Genomic DNA, 22,882 nt, shown 5'->3' on the forward strand with positions numbered 1-22,882 from the left:
GCTATAGTTTCTTAGTACTACTGTGTTGCATGGTCTATATGGTTGTGTTTTCACTTCACCCTCCATACAGCCTTCGTCACCACATCTACCATTTCTGAGCATCAGCAGATGTTGGCCTTTGAAAACTTAATAGGGAAACTCAAATACCTTTTGAACAATGGTGAGCTGAAAGGATGCATTGTTGACCTCTTTGTATTTTACACTGTGGTGATTAGTACAGTTTATTTATTACAGAGAAAATTCTGTTTAACATTCTATAGGAGATACAAGAGATTATGCAAATCTGTGTTTTCTCTTTAGTCTGCTGTAAATGTCTTGGTATATATGTGGTAGAATTCAACATGTTTCTTTGCCTACCTAAAAAGGGTGAAGTATGAGCATCTCTTCATGAGCACAAGTAAATACTGCTTGCTTTTTCCTGTGTTTTTTCTTAAATAGCTCAGGGGAGAAATAACTCTACTTGCTTAATGTTTTGGACACCTTTCCTGTAACACAGGAATAGCAGAATTTTTGTTAAACAAGGATATAATCCATAAATTTATCCTGTTCTCAAAGAGAATTTAACAGAAGTCCAATTAACACACAAAACCAAACAAGATTAATTAGTCGTGGCTGCTTTAATGGATTCTGCATGATTTTTGTTTTGTCTATGCTAACACAGTATTTGTTTTCATATTAGCAGTTTTTCCCCATCTGAGGGCAGGAAGTTACTCTTGGGAGATACAGTTTGGGTTTCATTTTGCCTGGCAGCAAACATCTACAGGGGGGTATTGGCTTTTATGTGCTCCCAGCTTTTTTCTAGTGTATAAGGAGGATGTGGTTGGGACAGGGGGATTAGAAACACTAAACTTCCAGCATGCAAAGAAGATGCCACCTCAAGCAATGTTCATTTAAAACTTCTTTGAGACTGCAATGAAAGCCAGCAAAGAAAAATAAAATATATTCATTAGTGTGCACATATATGTATTATTCTCTATTTTCCTTTTTTACCTCAAAGGATTTTGTATTAAAGCAGCTTAGCACTAAAATTTGAACACAAAAAAAAGAGTGGTCATTAGTAAACATCCTTTCTGATCATCTAGAAGAAAACAAAGCAAACAAAGGAAAAAAAAAAAAAACCCCGAGAGCTTTCCCATTAAGGTCATTTGTACCTGCTGTTGTCTATCAGTTGAATAATAGGTTCTCTGATCATTTCCAGCATTCTTGATTACAATGCTGGCTCTTTCAGCATTTTTCAGCCATGCCTGAAAAAATACTGGTGAAAGTGTTAGCAATTAATGAGTCCCAAAACCATTTCATAATTTTAAACAATGCTTATATTTAGTATGTAAATATTCTGAAAACTGCATTATTTTACTTGCTAAAATAATGATTGTACAATTTTACATAGAGCAGTGCATCAAAAATGTTCATTATTATGACCAAATACCAAGATTACTAATCTGTACATGTACGCCTTCCAAAAGTTGAGTCTTCTAAGCCATTGCTTCTTTTTTTCCATAAAGCATAAATCCACTAATTATGCTAAACAGTTTGTTATAGAGGGTATAATTAGATAGAGGATAAGATAGACATGATGTGCAAATAGCTCTGTGTGGGTGATTATCACCTTAAAGCCTGCTGCTGGCAGATGAGTCAGAGTTTAGAGACAGACCATGCACCCAAGTGCAAGATGCAATCACAATAGCCAAACAGTATTTTCTGCTTTGTTCTCTGTGTTTTTGTTCTTCTTTAGAGTCAATTTAAAATTAAGAGGGTTTTTTTTTTTTTAATATAATAAATGCAAGATGAAGGTGTTAAAAAAAAAAAAGAATGGGCACTTTCTTATTTTATTGTTTTCTTAACCTTGAAAAATCTCGTCGGTATTTTTCTGGAGCTAAAATAGTGTCTGGATGAGTGTAGCTTTATTTGTTTTTCACATTTGTAATGAAATTCTAATGTGGTAAATATATACTTTAAAAGGTGGTGAGAGCAAATACTAACGGTTGGGGTTTTTTTCATTTTTAATAACAACACAAAGTGTTTTGGACCAAATTTTGCCCTTTTGCAGTAACCAAGAAGTTCTCTTATTAAATCTTCAATCGTGTGAGCAAAGCCATTACCATGCCAAGCTCTGGACTAGAGTCTATACACAACATGTCAGCAGGGCATAAACATGCATAACTAGGTTATACATTACTTTTCTATTATTATTTGAGGTCAAGTTTTACAGAAAGCTGTCCTGTTGAGAGACCATTAAGATATTTATCTCTTTAAAAACATTCAAATATTGTCTTCAGACTGTATCTATTATTTTGGACATATAAGCAAAATGTTCTCATTTCAATTTAATTGTATCAAAATCTGACCTTCTAATAAATAATATTGTTAATCAGGCTTCCAGTCTAAGGCAATCACCTTATCTAGATAACTGATTATAATATCAAGCCAGTATTTGTTTTCTCTCCTTTAATGCTTTGAAGCTCTTCAAATCTTTTCCTTTTAAAATTAGATTTTACACTGTGTTAAAACATTACTGAGCTGAAAGAAAATACAAAATACAAACAGCCTTTGTGGTGTGATGTGCCCATTTGAATACTGGATCTGAGAGAAATTTACATTCCAAATAATTCCATTACGGGTAGTTTTACCTGGTAGCAGTGCCAACAAAGCCAGTTTGCTGCTCTATAGCTAGGATGTAACCCCTGAAGGTGAGGAAGCAGAACTGAGCCCAGCATGGAGCAGGAACCACCTCTTTGCTAAAATCACTGGGACAAATCTATAAATAAATAAAGTTATTTTCAGGGCAGGGTCAGAAACCACCAGTGCTGCCCCAGGGAGCACTGCAAGGTCCTTGGGATGGGATCTGGGGGAGCCTTCGTTTCAGTTTTGGTTTTGCAAGATCCACCAATTTTAACAGATAAGAAGAGCTGTGCTCAGCAGTCTCAGACTCAGCCACTGACAGTTTTGAGTTGTTTCTTATTCCTCTTCCCAGTTTTCCACAACCATCTTGAGTTAGTTTAAATCAGTCTGTCAATCACACAGTGTTTTCAATGCTTTTTGATTTGCTGTAATATACAGAGAACTATTCAGTTCATAGTTATCTTTCTTTTAACCACAAATTAATAAATAATCCAGTGATAGAATACTCTAGAAAATACCAACATTCCAATATGTACCACAGTACCCATGCAAAACACATGGCACTTGCAATATGCAACTTGAGCTCAGTATCTCAAGGAAGTTTATAGTGAGTAGACATGACCCAAAAAGATATATGAAAATCTAATTATCTATAAAGCTTGGAAATTGCCAGGAAAAAAAAGCATTTCTATGTTACCCTCTCATATTTTTCTTTCTGTTCCTTAAGACATGTAATCAGTTTATTTCACAGATAAAGCAAAGAATGAGGTTTCCAAATCAGCATAGTGATCTAAAAAAAAATCTTGATTTACGGTTCATCAGTTGTGAATTATTGTACAGTAATTCCAGGTGATCAGACAATTTTAACATTTTTATAGGAAAAAGCAGAACCAGTCCAAATAAAAAATAACAACACAACCCCTGAAACCTATCAACAAATTAATCCTTTTTTTTCATGAGAAGGTACCAAAATGGTTCATTCCAAAGTACTTGAATTCATTGTGCACTTTTACAAAAATTATATTGGAAATACTTAAAATTTAAGAATTTCCTCAGCCCTATTTTGAGAATCAGCCAACAATTTGTTCAAATCAGTGACATATTTTTTTCTGATATCTGAAGGTTTCCAGAAATGGATCCTTGGATTATTTTTAAGCCTCTAAAAAGATCGCTTTCTTTTTTACTCTACAAGTGGACACATAAAGGACTAATTACATTTAAATTCTTCCAACAGTTATAAAAGCTGTTATGGCTGTGGAGGTACCATAAAACAACCACATCTTCACATTTATGCAGAATTCTCCTTTCTTCAAAGGAACAGGTATGAAACTTCCTACATTGCTCCAAGAAAGATTGCCTAATACTGGCAAAGTATTTTTTTAACTTAATAAAATAAAAGGTTGATTTTAAAAAAACAGCATTTCTCTCAGTGATTTAGATTTTGCAGTTTAATGAAAGTGCTAAAAGGCAAATTTTATGTGAGGTGGATTATCATAGCTTCAAAAAGACCAAAAGAGATAGAAATGCTGTAACAATGATATAATGATTGCAAGACGTGGTGGAATACAATCTGATATAAACAACACTCGATTATTCCAGCAGCTATTAAATCTGCCAGTGATTTCAGTGAGCATTATTTTTTAAAAAAACTAATTTTTTTGTTCAATATTAGCACCTAAACCAACTGTCATAATTCCAGTGTCCTCAGCAGGCATCTCTAATTGAGAACAGATATTTACTGCTGCCTACTCATGGTTTAAAATAGGTAGCAGCAAGGCCAGCTTTCTGTGGCTAGAGACATGAAGTTCTACTGAATCATTAAGTTTATACTGATACATTCTTAATTATTTTTTTTTAATGGAAAGAAAGTTAGAAAACATCTTAATCAGCATATCTCACTGGGGTTCCTTATTGTTATTAAAAATTAAATTAATAATGATAGTTGCCAACACAAGTGCTCCCTGTCTGCCACTAGTAAGCATTATTTAAGACTTAGAGATTTATGGGTAGTAATTTCCAGCAGATGCACTGTCTGTGGGCTGGGCCTGCAGGATCACTTGAGGAGGTGCTCAGGCACTGTTGGCTGCAGAGCACTGGTGCCCAGGCAGCACAGAGAATTCCTGCACTCCATCACCTGTGCCATCATCCTGAGCAGGGACAGCCCCTCTCACTGGGAATACTCTTTAATTTTACTGCCAGCTCAGTACTTGGTTGGAATGAGAAACCAACAAAATGCCCATTAATTGCCACAATAGTGACAGGGCTTTTTTCATGTGCAGCTGTCTGGTTGGAATTACCCATTCATTTCCTTCATTTCTCCAGTTTGAAACCATGATATAGCCCATGGTGCAGACTGTAGTTCCAATGAATATTTGAGACAGATTTTCTTCATTTAATATTGGAAGTAATTCTGATACTGTATATCAGGGAGGAAATTAAAAAAAAAAAAAAAAAAAGATTGAGAGGAGAAAAAGGAAATAATAATACATCTAATAAATATAATGCAGTAAGTTTTCCCTTACTTCATGAAAGTAAAATTTTTTTCCAAAAGTTACTTTCTACATATAATTGGCGTTGGAACAATAGTAACTAAAAATGCAAAAATATCCAATGCAAATATAAAATGTCATCTCTGATTTTTTTATCATCACACAGCTTGCATACCTCCACTGTTAAAAATGCCTACAATAGCTTCACTTTTAAATGATAACACTCAAACATACATTTAGAAACTCTCTTTCACATTCCTTAGCCTTCCTTACCCAGAATAACAGTCATGTAATATTTTACAGTACATTGAAATAGCACATCTTTTAGAATACTTACTCCAAGATTCATTTATTATTCTAGTAAATAATGACGCTAATTACAAAATGCAGTTTCTAGACATGGAACTATTCTGGAAAAGATTGGCTAATCTAGTCAACTTCTCTATAAATAAAACCCTTGGTGGTAATCACCAAGGACTAGAAGTATTTTCACAGGTTGCTGTGAAAGAATAACTAGCTGCTAAATGAATCTTCCCAGTGTCTGTTCAAGGGATGACTCATCTGCTCCAATGTACATGTGGGAATGACATCCAACATTCTTAGGCTTGGACATCTCACCTACATTTTCAGATAAAGCATTTCAAGTTATCACCATTAAAAAAACAGTCAAAGATATGAAGAAAGACCTTTATCAAGAAACCTGTAATCTTGATGGAAAGACAGGCCATGAATAAAGGCTATGAGTAAAATATATCCTCTTTACCAAAGACTGAAAAAAAAAAAAAAAACACATAACATGAGCTTTAAGTCTAAGGAGCATTAACCACATTACCAAGCAGCAGCTGGTCTCAGCTGGGGATGACCCTCTACAGCTTCATCTAACTTTAAAGTTGACCCTGCCATGAGCAAACTGTGGAAATAAATTACCTCCAGAAGTCCTTTCAAATATGGTTATAATTATCAGTAATAACCAGTAATAATCACTAGAAATAATACTTAAATGGTAATTTCCAGGCACTGTAAATATGCTCTTTATTATTTTGGATGTCCATTAAAAAACTCAGTTCGCTGTTATCTCATTTAAAGGGTCAAGGAATTTTTAATTATTTTGCAGTAAATCACAATCCCCATTTTAAGTAATTTTGCTAAAACAAGCACAGATCTACAACATATATAGAATGCCTAAGAAATATGTAAATCTTTTCTGCTTTACAAGGAATGATTTTACTTGGACATGATATTACTTAGAAAAATCATAATCAGGATAAATTATATATTAAATATTACTGATTATATCAGTTTGATCATGTAAAGTATCTGATTTACTATGTAGGACCTACAGTTTATGAAATTAAAAATTCCAGAGGGTTAGTCCTAAGACCACTAGTCATGTAATTTTTATAGCAGGTGTGCCACACTGTACTCAACAACATAAGTAAGATATTGGAAGCTCCAGTCTGAAATGTGACCAGTTTTCTGCAACAACTCTGATGCTGCACAATGGCTAAAAGAAAAAAAGGCTCAGGAGACAGCAGGACAACATAGGCCACAATGATTGCTTTCCCTTTTTAACTCCTGATTTTTATGTTATGCCTAATATCCAGTCGCTTTAAAATGTTTAGGTCAAGTCTAAATCTTCCTAAATTGGCCAGAATTTGACAGGGAATTAACTGTGCAATTTGTCAGTGAGTGTCTGAAGAGGAGGAAGGTGGTCTCCCAGGTGCTTCGTAGCAGTGTGTCAGTGGAGGGGGTGAGGGTTACCACAGAACCTCACTAGGTACAGCTTGGAGATATTTCTTGTCATCCACTCTGACTGGGGCACTTGCACTTCCTATGTGTGGGAATTGGTGGATCTGGCCTGTAGAGACAGGTTAATGTCAGTCAATATGTAGACTGTTTGAGAATCTACCCAACTGGTTCAGTTTTTCTTTCTTCTGTTTTCTTGATTGGTAAGGAAAAAGCACAAAAATGCAAGAATATGATGTAATTGTAACTAAATTCCAAGTTCACCCATTCAATTGCAGAAGACTGCCTAAAAGCAAATGGCACATTGCAGGTCCCCATCCTTTCCTTTAATTGTTCTCTGTGTGAGAGGACTTTAGGGACAGACAGCTCCATGTGGCCAATTTCTTTTCACCCTTGAAAAATGGGTCAGAAGATACTTTGGGATGCCTTCCTTCCCATATCAGATGTTTGAAGCCCCTATCATTTTGTCATAGCTTCCCCTTCAGGTTTTCCATTAAGATGGATATAACAGTGAAACTCACCATCTAGATAAAGATACACAGGCCCAGCCCCTCGATGCCAAGCAGGTTATGACAACTGCAGTCTGCACTACCCAGCTGAATTCCTCATAGAAGAGAAGGAAGAGCTCTGTCCCCAATAACATCACCACACTGAAGGCTGATGTGACCCTTAAGAAGAATTCTGTTTGTTTCAGACAAGACACAATCACTGCAGTAGTCAGAGAAGATTATAAAAACATGGCCCAAGTCTAATGCTCAAAGCTAGGCAGATGGAAACAGAGAAACAAGTTTTCTTTCCATCCCCAAAATCCCATCCCCTTCACTTTCAGCTCCAAGAGCCATTCTGCTAAGGGTTGTCATTCCTTACTTTCCTAGCCCCAGAACACATTAATAAAAGGACATGAAGCTCTAAAGAGAAACGGCTAATTCTACTGCTCACACAAAAAGCTTCATGCAAGTAACACATTTTGTAGAACTTATAAGAAATTTAAATATTTAACATTATGATAAAAAAAAATAAAGCTGTAAAACACATGAGCAGAGATGACAGGAAATAGATGAAAAACACAAAAGTGTGAAAGCCAAAGAAGAGGCCCACTCCACTGGTAAATATATTTCTTCTGGTAACAGATATGTAATTCACTCAAAAGGCCCTGAAACAGGATGTTACAGTAAGATATGTGTCTTTGGTAAGAAGTCCATATTTGTCTGATACTGTCGTTTTATCTCTGCAGAGCAGATTTAACAAAATATGTTCCTGTTTTGTTCCTGGTGTTACAGCCATATATATTGGCCTAGGATATCTTCTTGTCATGAAAAACTATATTTTAAGCCACAGAAGAGAAATTGTTATGCACAGTATTTTATGTCCATTTGGTGTTTTGGGAATCATCAATTGCTTGTTTTCTTGTTCACTGTGGAGTCATGTTCTGTTCTAGTGCAACTTAGACTAGTCCAGTAATAGCTGTGTGTAATCTCTGTCTTTGTCCATATGCTTGCCTGTTTAGAACAATATCACAGATGTAAATAACAAAACCTGATTTTTCCTGATGCATGCAGATCCTCCAAAGTTTGATAGGATATGGCCGAATATTTCTTCCCTTGAGGTTTCTAAACCAAACCAAGGTAGGATGCTGTAAAATTCCTAGTGGTCTAAAGGTACTGAAATTTGCTCTCAACGAGTCCCACCTGATGGCAAATTAGTAACTATGATAATCCAACTCATTTTTCTCTAGTGCTAAGTAATGCTGTCCTGTGAGAAAATAACTATAAAACAAACCTCACCTGGAAAGGGAGTTTTCCAACACTCAGACTGTGCAAATTACTGCGAATATGGGAATAGTAGACATACAGACTAAAATCTGTGATACACAGAAAGCCCAGGATAATTTTGGATTTGTTTAGATAGCACAATCTGTATTTGGGTAAGTTTTGGGATTTTTAAGTTAACAAAGGTTGTCACTGTCAACCTCAAGAGCATTTTTAATGTCTTGTTTCCACTTTGTTTTCCCAAGTGAGCTGAGAAGCATCCTCAGCTTTCATGCCATCCACAACACAAGCAAGTTCTCTGCAGGAAAGACCCATGGTTTTCTACAATTTGAGTTCTACACAAAAAATTACTTACGTACTGTGATATGACGATTAGCACTGAAAGAAACAAAATTAATTTTTAAGGTGACTAATAAAACTAAGATTCTTTGTTAGTTGAAGAAGTATTCAGCTATACTTCACATTTCAAAGTGATTGCTCATAAAAATAATTTCCTTCTGTTCTTATTTACTGCCCTTTCCTCCCCTAAAAGTCCCTGCAGAAATCTGTCCTGTGGCTTGCTTTCGTGTTCAAAGGGTGCCCTTTCTGTGCTATAACACACAGAGGTGGAGAATAAAATTAATGAAAAGGCAATCTAGAAAATGGCCACTAAACCAAATGAGATATATTGGGAATCTGTTGGGAATTACACGAGAAGGGCTGTAATTAAGTCTATGGATCACGATCACCAAACCAAAAATACACCATGTGCATGTGAAATCTACCATGTTATACGTGCAAGTCTCTATGTGCCAAACAAAACAGAAAATACTAATTGATCTGTGCTCTATTGAAGGATTAGAAATGTACTTTTGTTTCAACTATTCACCATATATTTAAAACAACCTATCCCTGATAAATACCTAGCATTCCAATTTCATTTAGCTCCCATTGTATTTTCCAAGTTTTTGCATATCTTTTTTAAACAAACAAAAAAACCCACTCAGACTGATCTCTTTTCCTCTGCTCTCTGTAAGGATTAGCCTATGTTATTCAGAAGAACTTTAAATCAAAACATTCTCAATTAAATTATACTTAGCATTTCTAATGGATTTCATTGCTTAATTATATTGTGTATGATCTAAGACCTAACTTGATTGCAAAATATGTTTTGAACAGCACAGAATTATTCAGTGTTTCTTCCCCTAAAATAAGAGTTTAAGTAAATTTAGTTTTGATGTTTTGGTAGGAAGCACAAAACACAAAAACTTCAAAGCATTTTTCTTCAGCTTTTGTGTGTTTGCAGCATATTGTTACAGTGTCTAAATATATCTAATATGTGCCAATATCTAAACATTTTATTGTGGGGTTTAGGTTTATGCTAATTGGCCAGAATAAATGTGCATTCAAATTCAATAAAACCCTTTTCAGACCATCCTGGTTACCATATAGTCATTTGTCATGGATTGGGAGAAACCACCAAATAACTTCTAACACAAAACTGCCATAGTGCATAGATGTAAATTACATTCCCTTCCTTGTCATTTTCTGTAACCTTACCCTTTCCTTACAAAAAAAAAAAAAAAAAAAAAAAAAAATTGTTAAATTCAAAAGTTATAGAATAAATATGTTTATTTTAATATTTTGATTTGTTCCTATTATGATAATTTTTCTAATTTGCTGTTCATTTTATTACCTATCCAGTTGCTCCCAAATTAGCTATGTCAACTGTTTCTTCTGTTCAAGTTGCAAACCACAAGAGAGGTAGGAATTCTAGGATTCATACAGGGATCCCATAGTGCTCTGTGTTGTGAAAACATTGCACTGTATGAATCTGGAATATCTGTGGAGTGTACCCATTAGTTTACTGGTGAGACATCTTCATTGAATACAACAGAAGCATTAAGCCACGTAAACATAAGCCATACAAAGAAAAATAAATATGCTTCTTAGACAGTTGTTGGTGGCAAATAAAGCAGCATGGCATTTATTTTTAAAGGAGTTATATGTATGAATATGACTATTCAGATCCTTGCCTAGAAAGCAGATGTTTACTAGAGTCTTGTTTTCCTCAGTGATTATGCATAAACTGTAAAAGAGGAAACATAAGCAGATTAGTTGAGGGCAAACAATCCATAAAACATCAATTGTCCATGTCCTCAAGAAGTATCTGTAAATGCCATGGAATGTAAAGCATTGTTGTGTCTTTTAATGCATTGTAAGTGTGCCTTATGTCTTCATTTTATTGTAAGTGTGCAAATTCAGAGCGCAGGCATTACATTTTGAATTGATGTTCTAGTGTTCTATAAAAATAATGGAATTTTATGAATATAATAAAGGATGCCAATATTCTTTCTGACTTACAGGCAACCTGTTTCATTTGCATATTTGTCATTCACAGTCTGAACCCTGAGATCTTTTCATTGTTTTTCCCCATCAATTTATCTGTAAAGAGTATGTATGAAGATGTTTTGTCTTTCTGCAGCTATTGTGAATATCTCATTATTCATGAAATACATATGAACAAGGAAAAGAGTTATTAAGAAATGTCTGAACTTAGTTTGACCCATTTGATGAGATCATGGTAATGAGCCATACTATTTGTTATAAAGCAGGTAATTTCTAAGGTTACAATGAAATCGCCTTTGTTTGCCTTAGTGTATGGAGGAGGAGCACAGAGTGACTGGAAAATGAAAAAGAAAAAACAATTTAATGATTTGTGAATACACTTTTCTTGAAATATGGTTTGTGCTTTTAATTAAAAAGTGACACTAATAGCTGTCTCATGCAACCTGTCTTAGTTTAGAGATGATGCTACCCTTCCTTGTATGTTTATCATTGTTTCATGTGATGACATTTCATGTTTTAATGGTCGTAGCTGAAGTTTCCACTGATCTGCATCCCTACAATAATAGTATGTTATCTCAAAGATGTAAGTGCATAGCATTAGAATGGGGGGGGAAGTGTTCAATTTATAGAAACAAAACAATTAGATTATCAACTTTGTGAGCCTCCTTCAGTGGGTAGTTTTATTATGCTTTCTGCAACAGAACAAAGATTGTTTCAATAAAATCATTGCATTGGAAAATAGTCAGGGAGGCTCAAAGAGTCAATGCTTCTGTGAGTTTGCAAGGGATTTGACAGTTCCTGAATTAGCCAAAAACAATGATCACATCTAACCTGGCAATCCCTTTTCCCTTCACATTAAACCTATCTAGCTGTCATTACCTCTTCTGAGATTTTTAGTTTCTGAACCATTCACTCCTTATTGTTATTCAACTTCTCTGTGTCTTTTCTGATATGTAGTACTCAGAACTGAAAGCAGCATTTTCTAACACTGTAAGAAGCTCATGTCATTTCACAATGGTTGGTAAACCATGTGCAGCCTGATTTTGATACTTTTCCCCCATCTCCTTCAGTGTTTGCATGACTTTGCCAGTGTGTGACAGTGCTTTAGGCTGCTAGCCAGAGCTGTGTGCCTAAAGACCCTAAGCTGTGCTTCTGACAGGTCTAACAAGCAGAATACTTTCTGGTTAAGGTGAACCACATGATATGCTGGAAGGGCCATACAGCACTGACAGCTTTCCTGCTGGCACAGTGCTGAATGCAATTCTGTGTGCTATGTCTGGGAGGCTTGGGGTAGCACCTCATGTAGCCAGTAGAAAAAGTAATTCCATTTTGATCATAGGAGGACTTTCTACATAGCTTATTTGATTTACTGACCAGGCCAACAACAAAAAATTACTGCACTAACCAACAATGTGGTGGGGAGGCAGGGGGGAAGCAAATGTTATTACAAAATTGATTTAAGCGTTACTTGCCATTTCTTTTTTTTTTTTTTTCCTTTTGCCATTGCTAATGTTTTATCAGATGCTGGACTGGTTTTGAGTTGTGTGGTTTTTTTCTACACCACATAGCATTTACTAGTCTGATCAAGACTACTAGAGCACTCCTGTACCTGTACTCCTGCATTAGTTTACTTTGAGACTAAAACTTTGTTTCACACAGCACAGTTGTTACAAAAGAGCAATACCCATAGAAATGCAACCAATTTTAAAAACTGGTCTCTTTGTTTACCTTAAGCATTGATGACCCAGCTCTGAACATGAGCAGTCCTTCTGCATACGTTTCAGAGCATGTGCATACATCCAAGTGCTTCATAATTATTGGCGGTTTCTTCACTGCAAATCATAACTTGGAGCAGGCCTTGTGTTAGAGTGATTTGCTTCATGTGCAGCTTTTGTTTTTGTGCTGTTGTTATGGCTAATTATATGTGGTAGTAATATAATTGAAGGTTGTATTACAGTTTCACAGTGGAAGTAGTGCAGCCATTCATTCATGAACTATTTTTAGTTTCTTTCTGCTGCCTTAAATACAAAAGATAACGTAGCATAGTCAGCTTTTCTTTATAGTATATAGGCAAATTATTTCCTCTAAATTCACCTGGAGTATGGAAATGTTTATGAACAACATATCAATACAGTATTATCTCACCAAAACAAACTCTCTATTGGTAGCAGAAGGCAGATTCTTTGTCAGACAGAAAGACTGACAGCCTTGCTTCTGAATGTTAGATTCAGAAAGATCAGATTGCTTATCACTTGTCAGCCTTTTTTACTTTAAAAATCAAATACATAAACATAATCACTCCAATTTTCCATTACTCCTGTTTGCTAGTGCTATTTTCCACTTTTAGATCTCATCTGTTCCATACAGGCAGCTTTCACTTGAGCAAGATGGATATACTTGGGGAGAAATGCTGCAGGGTGGCTGGCTGAGATGCTGAATCAGACTGACCAGCTGCAAAAGACAACAAACTAACATTTTTTTTCCTCTCTACTCAATTGTGTCAAGTGGTAACATACTGAGACTGATACACCAAATGTTTTCCTGCTCCTGTACTGGTATCAAAATTACCAGATTAGCACAAACAACAAAACACTGGTTTAGCAGAATAACATTGAAGAGAACAAGAAATATATGTTAACTAAATGCATATATGTAAAATGGATTAATGCTTTCTGGCAGCAGAAAGGCAGCTCTCAAGATTGAAACATATGTTGTGCTAAGTGTCTAAAAAAAAAATTAATCTATTTACGGTCCAGTACATCAGACAAAAGCCAAAGATATATCCATGTATTGGGAGTGCAGAGCATACTCAGAAACATCTACTGTGACTGTTGTTTCTTTACAAAAATACAGACAGGCTCAAATACTTATGTGATGCCCTACTCCACTAATCAGGGGGATGATCAGGTAGCCCAGCATAATCAGGAGCATACCAGAGGAAAGGAGAGCAGGGGACTTGGCCTCTGTCATATACGGAAACATTTTACACCCTCTGCTACAGATTTATTTAATTACAAGATAACTTCAAAACCTCAAAGCCCTTCCAAGTCACTGCATCCAGTGCTCCATTATTGCAGGAAACATACTATAATTTATTCTACCAGTTAATAAGCTACATCTGTAAAGTGTGTTTTGTCACAAATGGAAAGTGTTTGAGAACCTCACCCCCTGCCCTAATGCCTAGATATCATCTTCTAATTTCCAGCTGAAATTTCCCAACAGCCAGTTAACATCCATTTGTTCTTGTGCCAGTATTATCCATTAGGATGGCAGAAGGTTTAGCTCCTTGCTGTATTTATACAAGGGGATACCTTCTATCATCAGTTTGCTACAATAAACAAGCCAAATTTTCCTAATCTGCACTTTTTAAATAGACTCAACTTCTCTGATAATCCTAGTAACCTTTCCTGCATTCATTCTGGGCTCATAATCCCAAGAGTTGAGTGATCAGGCTCACACAAGTGTTCTACACAACACAGAGCTGTGTCTTCTATAATGTTATTGATACACTTCTGATTTTTTTCTTTGTTCTGCATAAAGCCAAGTATTGCTTGTGATTAAAGTCTAAAAGGCACTAGCATTCTATATTTAATGAAGGATTTTTTCAAAGTGGCTGTCATGCCAGCTTCGTTTCAGATGGCTGCAGTAAGCATGCTTTCTAGTCAGTACACATTTCAGAATTTTCATAATCTTTTCTAGCCCAACTGATTTTCATCTCGGAATACAAAAATCGGTTAATGCTTACCTCAAAAGTACAGTTGATGTAATTCTCCAATAACTGTCTTCCTTCCTTTTCTTCACTGTTAATCGTTTCAGGAGGTGTTGGCCAAAATTGTCAAACTAGAGATTTATTTGGCCATGAATTAAAACACTGGTTCTCAAGGTGCCTAGCAGTTACAGCACCCCAAGTTCAATAGCATTTTTGAATACTTTCCATTTCTGTCAGAAAAAAAAAAAAATCTACTTACAATTGTGGATTTAATCATAATTAAGTTTGACAATTTTGTCCACTGAATTTAACATTGTTAATAGGAGGAGATTTTTCCCGGGTCTTGATTTATACTCATCTCAAACGTGCAGAAATATGTGCATTTCTCTCAGTGGAAACTGAACCTCCAGTAACCCTGAAAGGTTTACAACTGCAAATGCTTCAGTTCCATCAGGTCTACCAACAACAGCCAACCTCCGACGTCATGCCATGGTTGTCGGGTCATGCTAACCTGCCTGAAACCAGCTCCACTTCCATTGCAGATAAACATCTGCTGCTGTCCATGTTACATTGATTAACATGTATGTGCCATTCATTCATACTTCTGCTCATGGTTCATTTTTACTAAGCATGTAATGTGCTATTACTCTGCTGCTGTATACACTTTGTATACATTTCTGTTCTTCCTTGAAAGACTGTGAATGCTTCGGGCACTCCAACCGGTGCAGTTACATCGAGCTGCTCAATACGGTCATTTGCGTGAGCTGTAAGCACAACACTAGAGGTCAGCACTGCGAGTTATGCAGGCTGGGCTACTTCAGAAATGCTTCTGCAGAGCTGGACGATGAAAATGTGTGCATAGGTCAGTCCCGGGATAACTGCGCCTTTTCTCCTGTGCCTTTTCAGCTCCTGGCAGCTGCTAGGGACCACTGCTGCTTACTTGCCACGTAAGCCAGAATGAGCTTTTTCAATGGATCAGAACATCTGTGTAGACTTCTCACCTCATTTCTATTGCCCTGGTAGCCCCAAGGAGGCATTTTGAATCTGTAAATGATGAGGAATCTCTCTGGCTATGGGTCCTGGGTAGACTTTCCCCAGAAATTGGATGTGCTGTCCTTACACAGCAAGGAGCCACACTGGAGTCACACATGAAAATTAAGGAGTTCAGTCTTAAGGACCTGGTCCCAGTCTGGCTTTTGCAATTACTAGTACAGACTCATGGATACTTGCCTGGATACCTACAAAAGTTGCCAGCTGCATCAAGAGGACATGGGGAGGGATCTCTGTTAATCCCTTTTATTCACTAAATTTCACAAAGACATGTTGCAGCTAAATCTGCTCCCAGACACAAGATTGTAAATGCCACATTATCTCCCCTCTACTTAGAGGAGGAACTGAAATGATGCCCATGAGGTTAGGAACAGAATTTGTCAAATCAGTGTGACATGATGTCAACTTAGAAAAGGGATTCCTAGGTGAAAACAGTGCTTTAGAACAAGCATCTGCTATAAACTGCAGAATTAGAGAAAATGTTAGAACATAATAAGAAAAGCGTATTAGGAAAAAATTTAAGATCTTTAGCACCCCAAAGAACATGCATTGTTCTCATGTCTCCACAGACAGTATACAGCAAAGTCAGGACACTTAAGGTGAAGCCTGAACATAGTCAATAAAGGAAGCTTTGTACAATGGCCAGTAATTAACAGACAGCCACTAAAGACACTATTCTAATAACAAACAGAAGTGGAGAATATAATAATATAATGTTTCCTATAGACAAAAAAAAAAAAAAGTATCATATAATGTTTCTTATAGACATAAGGACCTGTTCTGGATTTTCATTGTGATTTTTTTTTTCTTTCCATCTTCCAGGAAGCAAAGAGTAGTTAGCAAATACTGTAAAACCAAAGTAGACTACAGGTGAATAAATTATATTTTAATACATTTATAATCCATTGCTGAGATTCAAGCCAGAAACTATTTAGGTTGTTATTATTTGTTTGAATTTGTAACTTGACAGATTTACATATTTATCTTGTGATAAATACAGATCCATCCATGCACTGCATTTCATGTGTCCTTCTTTTAACTTTGCTTGGCAATACATTCAGGAAATGCATGATCTCCTTTGCCAGTAATTAGTCAGAGCTAATAAGAACTTTAATAGGCAAGTCATGATTTTGTATGACTGTGCTGAGGAGCTTAACACAATCAAATGTTCTTGGAAAAAAACTACTGTCCCACATGTTTGTTTGATGTAGATGACAAACATCATTGGTATGACATCAGGGTTGTACAATTTCAGCTGCCTAAATAGGCCTAATGAATACAATTCTAAATTGCTCTGTTTGGAATTTTTCATCAGCTCATTCAGTATGTTGTTTTCCCATATACAATGAAATGCTAAGACAGCAGCTGCAGCTACATAAGACAAGGAAATTAGTAAACAAAAAGCCAAAAATAAGTCACTTTAAAATTAATTTATAAGTGATATATTTAAAATGTCATGGTAAGACAATTGTGCACTTTAAAATTGCCAAGACACTGAGGAAATTAATTTTTTAAATCTTTTATTGAGCAAAAAAAAAAAAGGCAATGTAAAACATTTGCTGACTTTCCACCTTAATGCAAGCAGAATTCTCTTGGGCTCCCATGAGAATTGCACCATGTGAAATAACTATAGGATCAAACCTGGGTTTTCTACACATTAGGTAATTAATTTGAAATAAATAACATTCTTGCCAAACTAAGACACTTTTCCAGATCACAGTTACCATACAAAATGTCGTTTCTAATGTATGTGTCCTAGCTGATTTGCCAGCTTAAGAGGTCTTTCCTACTTCTTGTGTAAATTCAGTGAAATGAACAGACACCTAAGCACTTTTCAGAAAACAGAGAAGTTTGTTCTTAAAGTGCTGTCTTGATCTGGGGCTCCTAAGATTTAATTGGGCAAAATGTGGAGTATTTTCACCTGTGAAAGAGTTGATGGATTCACTACCCTTCTAGGTCAAGCACAGTCTTGCTCTATTGGAAACGCTCATTTCTCTTTTCTCCGAGTTTAAAAGCAGTGTTCTGTAGTTTAACTTCATGTGAAATGTTGGCATGAACATTTTAATAAGCAGATTTGCAGTGATATGTGCAAGTCTTATTCCCATATGAAAGTTATTTTTATAGGCTAATTCTTTCCTCTTCAGCCATGTATGTAGAAAGGTAACAAATGTTTGGATAAGCTAGTTTAATGGCATCTACTAGGGCTTTGGCTCTGATTTAGCAAAACTGCTTCCCAGTTTGCAGAAATACATATGGTAAGTACATGGATAACAAATCTGTGAATCTTAGCTGATGCTAAATCAATGGAGAAAATGTAAAATGTTTAGTTTTTAAGACTAAAGAATTCAGATACTGAAAAGTTGTTGTTTTTTTTTTTTCAGTGAGCCAAATGCAATGTATTATACAGTGGGCTTAAATCTAAATTCTTGATGCCCTTAATTTCTTTAGCAGCAAAATTGTTTTCATTTCCTAAAATGAAATAGCAAAAATTTGTGGATTTGTACATTAACTGCAAAATTACCTCATATGGGCAACTGCAGTTTCAGAATAAATCAAAGTATTCAGAAGTTAAAAATTATTCATTCAGTGTGAAAAATAATTTAACTTGAAGAGTTTTTATTTGTTTATAAAGCCTGAGTGACTTTCAGTGAATGCACACACTGACAAGCAAGGATAGCATGGAAACCACCAGGTAGACCCAGAGTAATAAAACATAGCCTTTGCCTCACAGCATAAATACTGAACTGGTGATTGCTGTCACACTTGTAACAAAGCCACCCTTGCAGTCAGTCAGGCTTAAGCGTCAGTTAACACCAGAAGCTCTAAAGACACATGGTTAAGTTAACCCTGGGGGTTGTCCTAGAGCCACTGTCAGCCCAGACTAATAAGCTGCAAGCCTGCAAGCCTCAGCCCATTTCCCCACCTCCTTTTTATTTACACTCATTGTGTTTTGTTTGAAGCATCACATTGATAGAGTGAACCCCAGTGAACAGATTACCATTTCTGTTGTCTTCCTGTCCTTACAAATAGTTACCAGATGAGGGTTAGGATGAAAATTCTTTCTCAGTTCAGATCTGCAGGGGCTTTTTTCCCCACTCTGGAATGTACTTATGGTTTGCTTATTAGGATGATCTGGGAATGTTAGTGTCATTTAGTGCCCTGTTGTTGTAAGGGCATTGGAGATACACTGCCTCCCTGTGGCACACTGAAAATCGTGACCTTTGAGATTTCTAACATCTTAAGTATTTGGCAGGCCTTGGGCAGTGTTCCACAGCATGTGATACTGTGTTGGACGATGATCTTGAATGTTCTGTAGGTTATATTACTGTGGTATCACTTGGGAAAGATGGAAGCTAGAATTAGTCTGTTGGGTGTTCTGATTGGATCTACTAATATTGCAAAAGGCCTGGCTTAAATATTTGTTTCTACTATTTACTTTCACTTCAATAGCACGATATGGGCCTGGAACTTCCTACATGTTTATGTGATAGAGTTCAGTAGGAAAGCTTTCACTGGTTCAGGGTCTTGTTCTGTGGAAAATATAACATCCAGTATCACAGGCTACACATTTCTTTCACAAATATTTGTTTAAATCACTGTAACTTCATTATCTCTAACAAAGCTATTTTTAACACGAATTAGACCCTCTGTTTTTAATGTAATTCCAAGCTTTTGTTTTTCAAGATTTTCTATAAACACACTTGAAGCAAATTTTACTTCTTGCATTCAGAATGTATCTCAAGTCTATGTCTGTTTACATAAACATTTTATATATCTGATTAACATCAGAATTCCCAGCTTTTCAAATGGCACTCACTTTGCTATAATACTCAGCCTTGCACAGTATTTTTGGCCTGACAGTTTTCTGCTTCATTAATGAATGTTGCCAGCTAATTGACTCTGTTATTGTTGTGGAACCCTTTTGCCAAAGGTAACCACTCTTCTTCAACATCCCAAATGTTCAAAGTGCCATCTGTAATTTATACTTAATAAACAGTGAGACAACAGATGAGAAATGTCTTTCTGCTAATTTTTTTCCTGTTCGTTTTTTTCATTGGAGATGTATATGTATGTAACCTCCCAGTTCAACTCCCATTTTTTCATTTATGGTACCACTGAGGTTCAACCTAATGCTAGGGAACAATTGCTAGATATAGTGATCAAAGTAGTACTGATGCACAAACATATAAATCTACATTCCCAGTAGGTTGCCCCAAATTAGGAAGCAGCAGAGATCAGATGCTTCCAAAAGGAGTCTGTGGTTTCAGTTAACAGTGTAGTTACTCTGGGTCTACATGGGTCCACATAAAAATAAGATAACTCTCCATTTGAACATAAAATCTGAATAACCAAGGTGAAATACAGGAGTGCCAAAAATGAGCTCTGTGAGCTCCTTGCCTTTGTTCAGATGGCTGAAAGCTGAACACAGATATTGTAATCATATTAAAGAAAAGGGCTGTGAATGAACAGCACAGTAAGTGTTGTGGGAGGGAATGTGTTACCCTACTTTTTCTTTAATTAGCTGAACACATGTGAAAAATATACAGCGGGGAATGAGCCTCACTGCATTTTCCATCTGCATGCTGGGAGGTGAGAGAAATTAAAATGGCTGCACAAAGCCCGTTCTTAAAGGTTTTACATTACATTAGTGCTCACCTCAAGCTTTGCATTACAGAATATGCAAAAGGTTTATTAATGTAACTGATAAATCAATCTCATCAATTTAATGGCAAATATTCACTTACATTATTGTACTGCTCAAACCTATAAAGGAAGACTATCTTGGAAATAAGTAAAGTGCATTTATATAGCCCTGTAAAGACATCTAGCACTTCTGAAAATATTCAGTAATACAGATAAAGCCTATTTTAATAAAACAAAACATTTCACCCTGATGGCACATTGATATATCCATACTATACAAAGCTTTTCTAATGTTCATTAAATTGTCAAAAATATTCTCACCAAAGAGAATCTATTATAATCACTTACCCTCAAGACCGTGATATCTTCTGCCTTTATATCTTTCCTGTTTACTTTTTCTCTTTGCATCATAAAACGTCTCTTCCTGAAATGACACATGCAAACAAATAAATGGACATGTAGTAATTATATTCACTACACTAGATATTCTTAATAGACAGTCTTCCTTTACCTTTAGCACTGGAAATGCACCCTTTATTGGTATTGAATGAATTATCTCCACATGTGGACCTGAATCCAGTGTGTATGTGTTGTCTTGTTTCTGCAGACTGTTATTGTAACCCTTTTGGTTCAGTCCATGATCGCTGTAATGACAGAGGATTTTGTGAGTGTAAGGAGGGAACTTCAGGGCCTAAATGTGATAAATGTCTGCCGGGATATATCTGGCACAGCTTGGGCTGTCAACGTAAGTAACTCTGAGAGTCGCCCCTCTCCTGCAGCTCCGCTGCCTCCCGTCCATGTGCTGTCATGTGCCCATTCCTGGGAGCAGAAAGCTCTGGGCTGTACCATGCCATAATGCCTGAACCTTGGGAGACTCCCAGCCGAGGGCACTGACTGTGCCATCCAGTTAATTCAATGCACTTGCAGTGTCCTCCCTCTCTCCCACTAACACCCAGAGGAACTCCCGCTGGCATAGGTAAATACACGTCTGGGCAAATGTGATGTTTTGTATACTCAAACATCAGCATATTGCTTCCAAATTCAGAATTCCTACTAAAAGAAAGAAGGTGATTTCTCTGCGTGTTCACTCTTTTTCTGTCCTAACTGCAGCTTCTTGACTAAGTTAATTATGCCTTCATACCCTTAGGCTATCCCTGGACAATAACTGCAAAACGCTGGCTTGTACCTGTAATAACTAGTGAAAGCTAGATGAAAGCTAATTGTTGGGAAAAAATGGAAATATACTTAACGTCCTTACAAATAAGAGCTGAAATTTTCCTTAAATTGTGTTTGAACACACGTTGTTTCAATGCTTAGTTATTATTTTGCTTTTCTTCTGGTTAATGGGACTTGTATACAAGTGAGTAGAAATATCACTTCAATATACACAGAATTAGACTTTTACTGCAAATTTTGTTTGTAAGATTTTTTCTTTTAACAGTTTTGATAATCTACTTCCAGAACCTCTGGAAAGTCCTCTCACATTTTTCTTTCAGCTTCTCTCACCACGTCTCTGTATTTTTAGCCACACAAACATAAAAGATAGATTTCTACAAGAGCTTGCTTTTGATTCTTAAGACTGAGAAACACAAGAAAATAACTACTGACACCAATTAGTAATTACTGTCAGTAAATACAGACACCAATTAGACAAATATAATAAAATTGGTCAATAGCCATACAAATGCTCTAAATATTCAAAACCAAATGTAAATCTTATATATTAATTTTTTTTAAAAAAAGGCAATAATACTAGAGATTACTGCTGCCTCTCCAAGTGATGAGTGCCTCTGAAGCAGAAAAGCTGGACTTGTGACAAATCAACAAATTATATCTGCAAAGTAAACCAATAAATAATTTCAGGAAATATTGTGATAATTATCCAAACAGCATTAAAGATAGTATATGAAAAGAAAAGAAGCTTGTATGGGCAACATTGTTCAGTGCAACCTGAGAAAACTGGACTTCCTCAGCTTCTACCAGCAAGCTCCTGTTTGTATTTGGCATGGCATTTAAACCAAACCATACTTTTCACATGTGGTTGTTGACTGTATTCTCATTTTCCAGCTGATTCTAGTTGAGTTAGGATTCACAAAACTATCGGGCAGTTAGAATTACAACAGAAAGCAGGTGAAGTAATGTTTCAAGTTTCAAAGGTCTCTAATTCTTCATCAAATCAGATCCTAGTTCCCTCCCAAACAACACACTCAGAAATAAGAGGTCTCCCTCTGCCTTGCACCCCATATGCAGAAGAAGGTTGTTACCACCCTGTACCTTATCCTAGATACTGGCAAAATAACTACTGGAATTTGTGAAGCATTGGATATATTGCAGTGACCCAAACTACAAGGGAAAAAAATGAAAACAGAAATCAGTATGGTTCTCTGCATGGAATTTGAAAAAATGAAACTTACCACTGTGCCCACCCAGGGGGTTTAAAAAATATATTAAGTAGCTGAGATACTGAACAAGTCTGGAGGACTGTTGAGAAAATTTTATAGTAATATATATACATCAGTTTGTCA

At 36.1% G+C, this 22,882-nt stretch overlaps 1 protein-coding gene across 10 annotated transcripts in view; it reads left to right on the forward strand.

The window, feature by feature from the left end:
• Nucleotides 1–22,882, forward strand: part of NTNG1 (netrin G1) — a 150,268-nt gene that overhangs the window by 104,457 nt on the left and 22,929 nt on the right. For 2 of the 10 annotated variants that reach the window (XM_031505521.3, XM_085585949.1), the window contains exons 6-9: nt 8,417–8,482; nt 10,310–10,369; nt 15,358–15,525; nt 20,965–21,102. The exons of 1 other annotated variant lie outside the window; for it this stretch is intronic. In XM_031505521.3, the coding sequence (XP_031361381.1) occupies nt 8,417–8,482; nt 10,310–10,369; nt 15,358–15,525; nt 20,965–21,102 (432 nt within the window). Of the gene's footprint in view, nt 1–70; nt 2,550–8,416; nt 8,483–10,309; nt 10,370–15,357; nt 15,526–20,964; nt 21,103–22,882 lie in introns of those variants that run through there. 7 more of the 10 variants (XM_085585950.1, XM_031505520.3, XM_085585951.1 and 4 more) reach the window with 7 other exon arrangements.

Source organism: Lonchura striata, chromosome 8 (genome assembly GCF_050655825.1).
Source record: "Lonchura striata isolate lonStrDom1 chromosome 8, ASM5065582v1, whole genome shotgun sequence".
Classification (NCBI taxonomy): domain Eukaryota; kingdom Metazoa; phylum Chordata; class Aves; order Passeriformes; family Estrildidae; genus Lonchura; species Lonchura striata.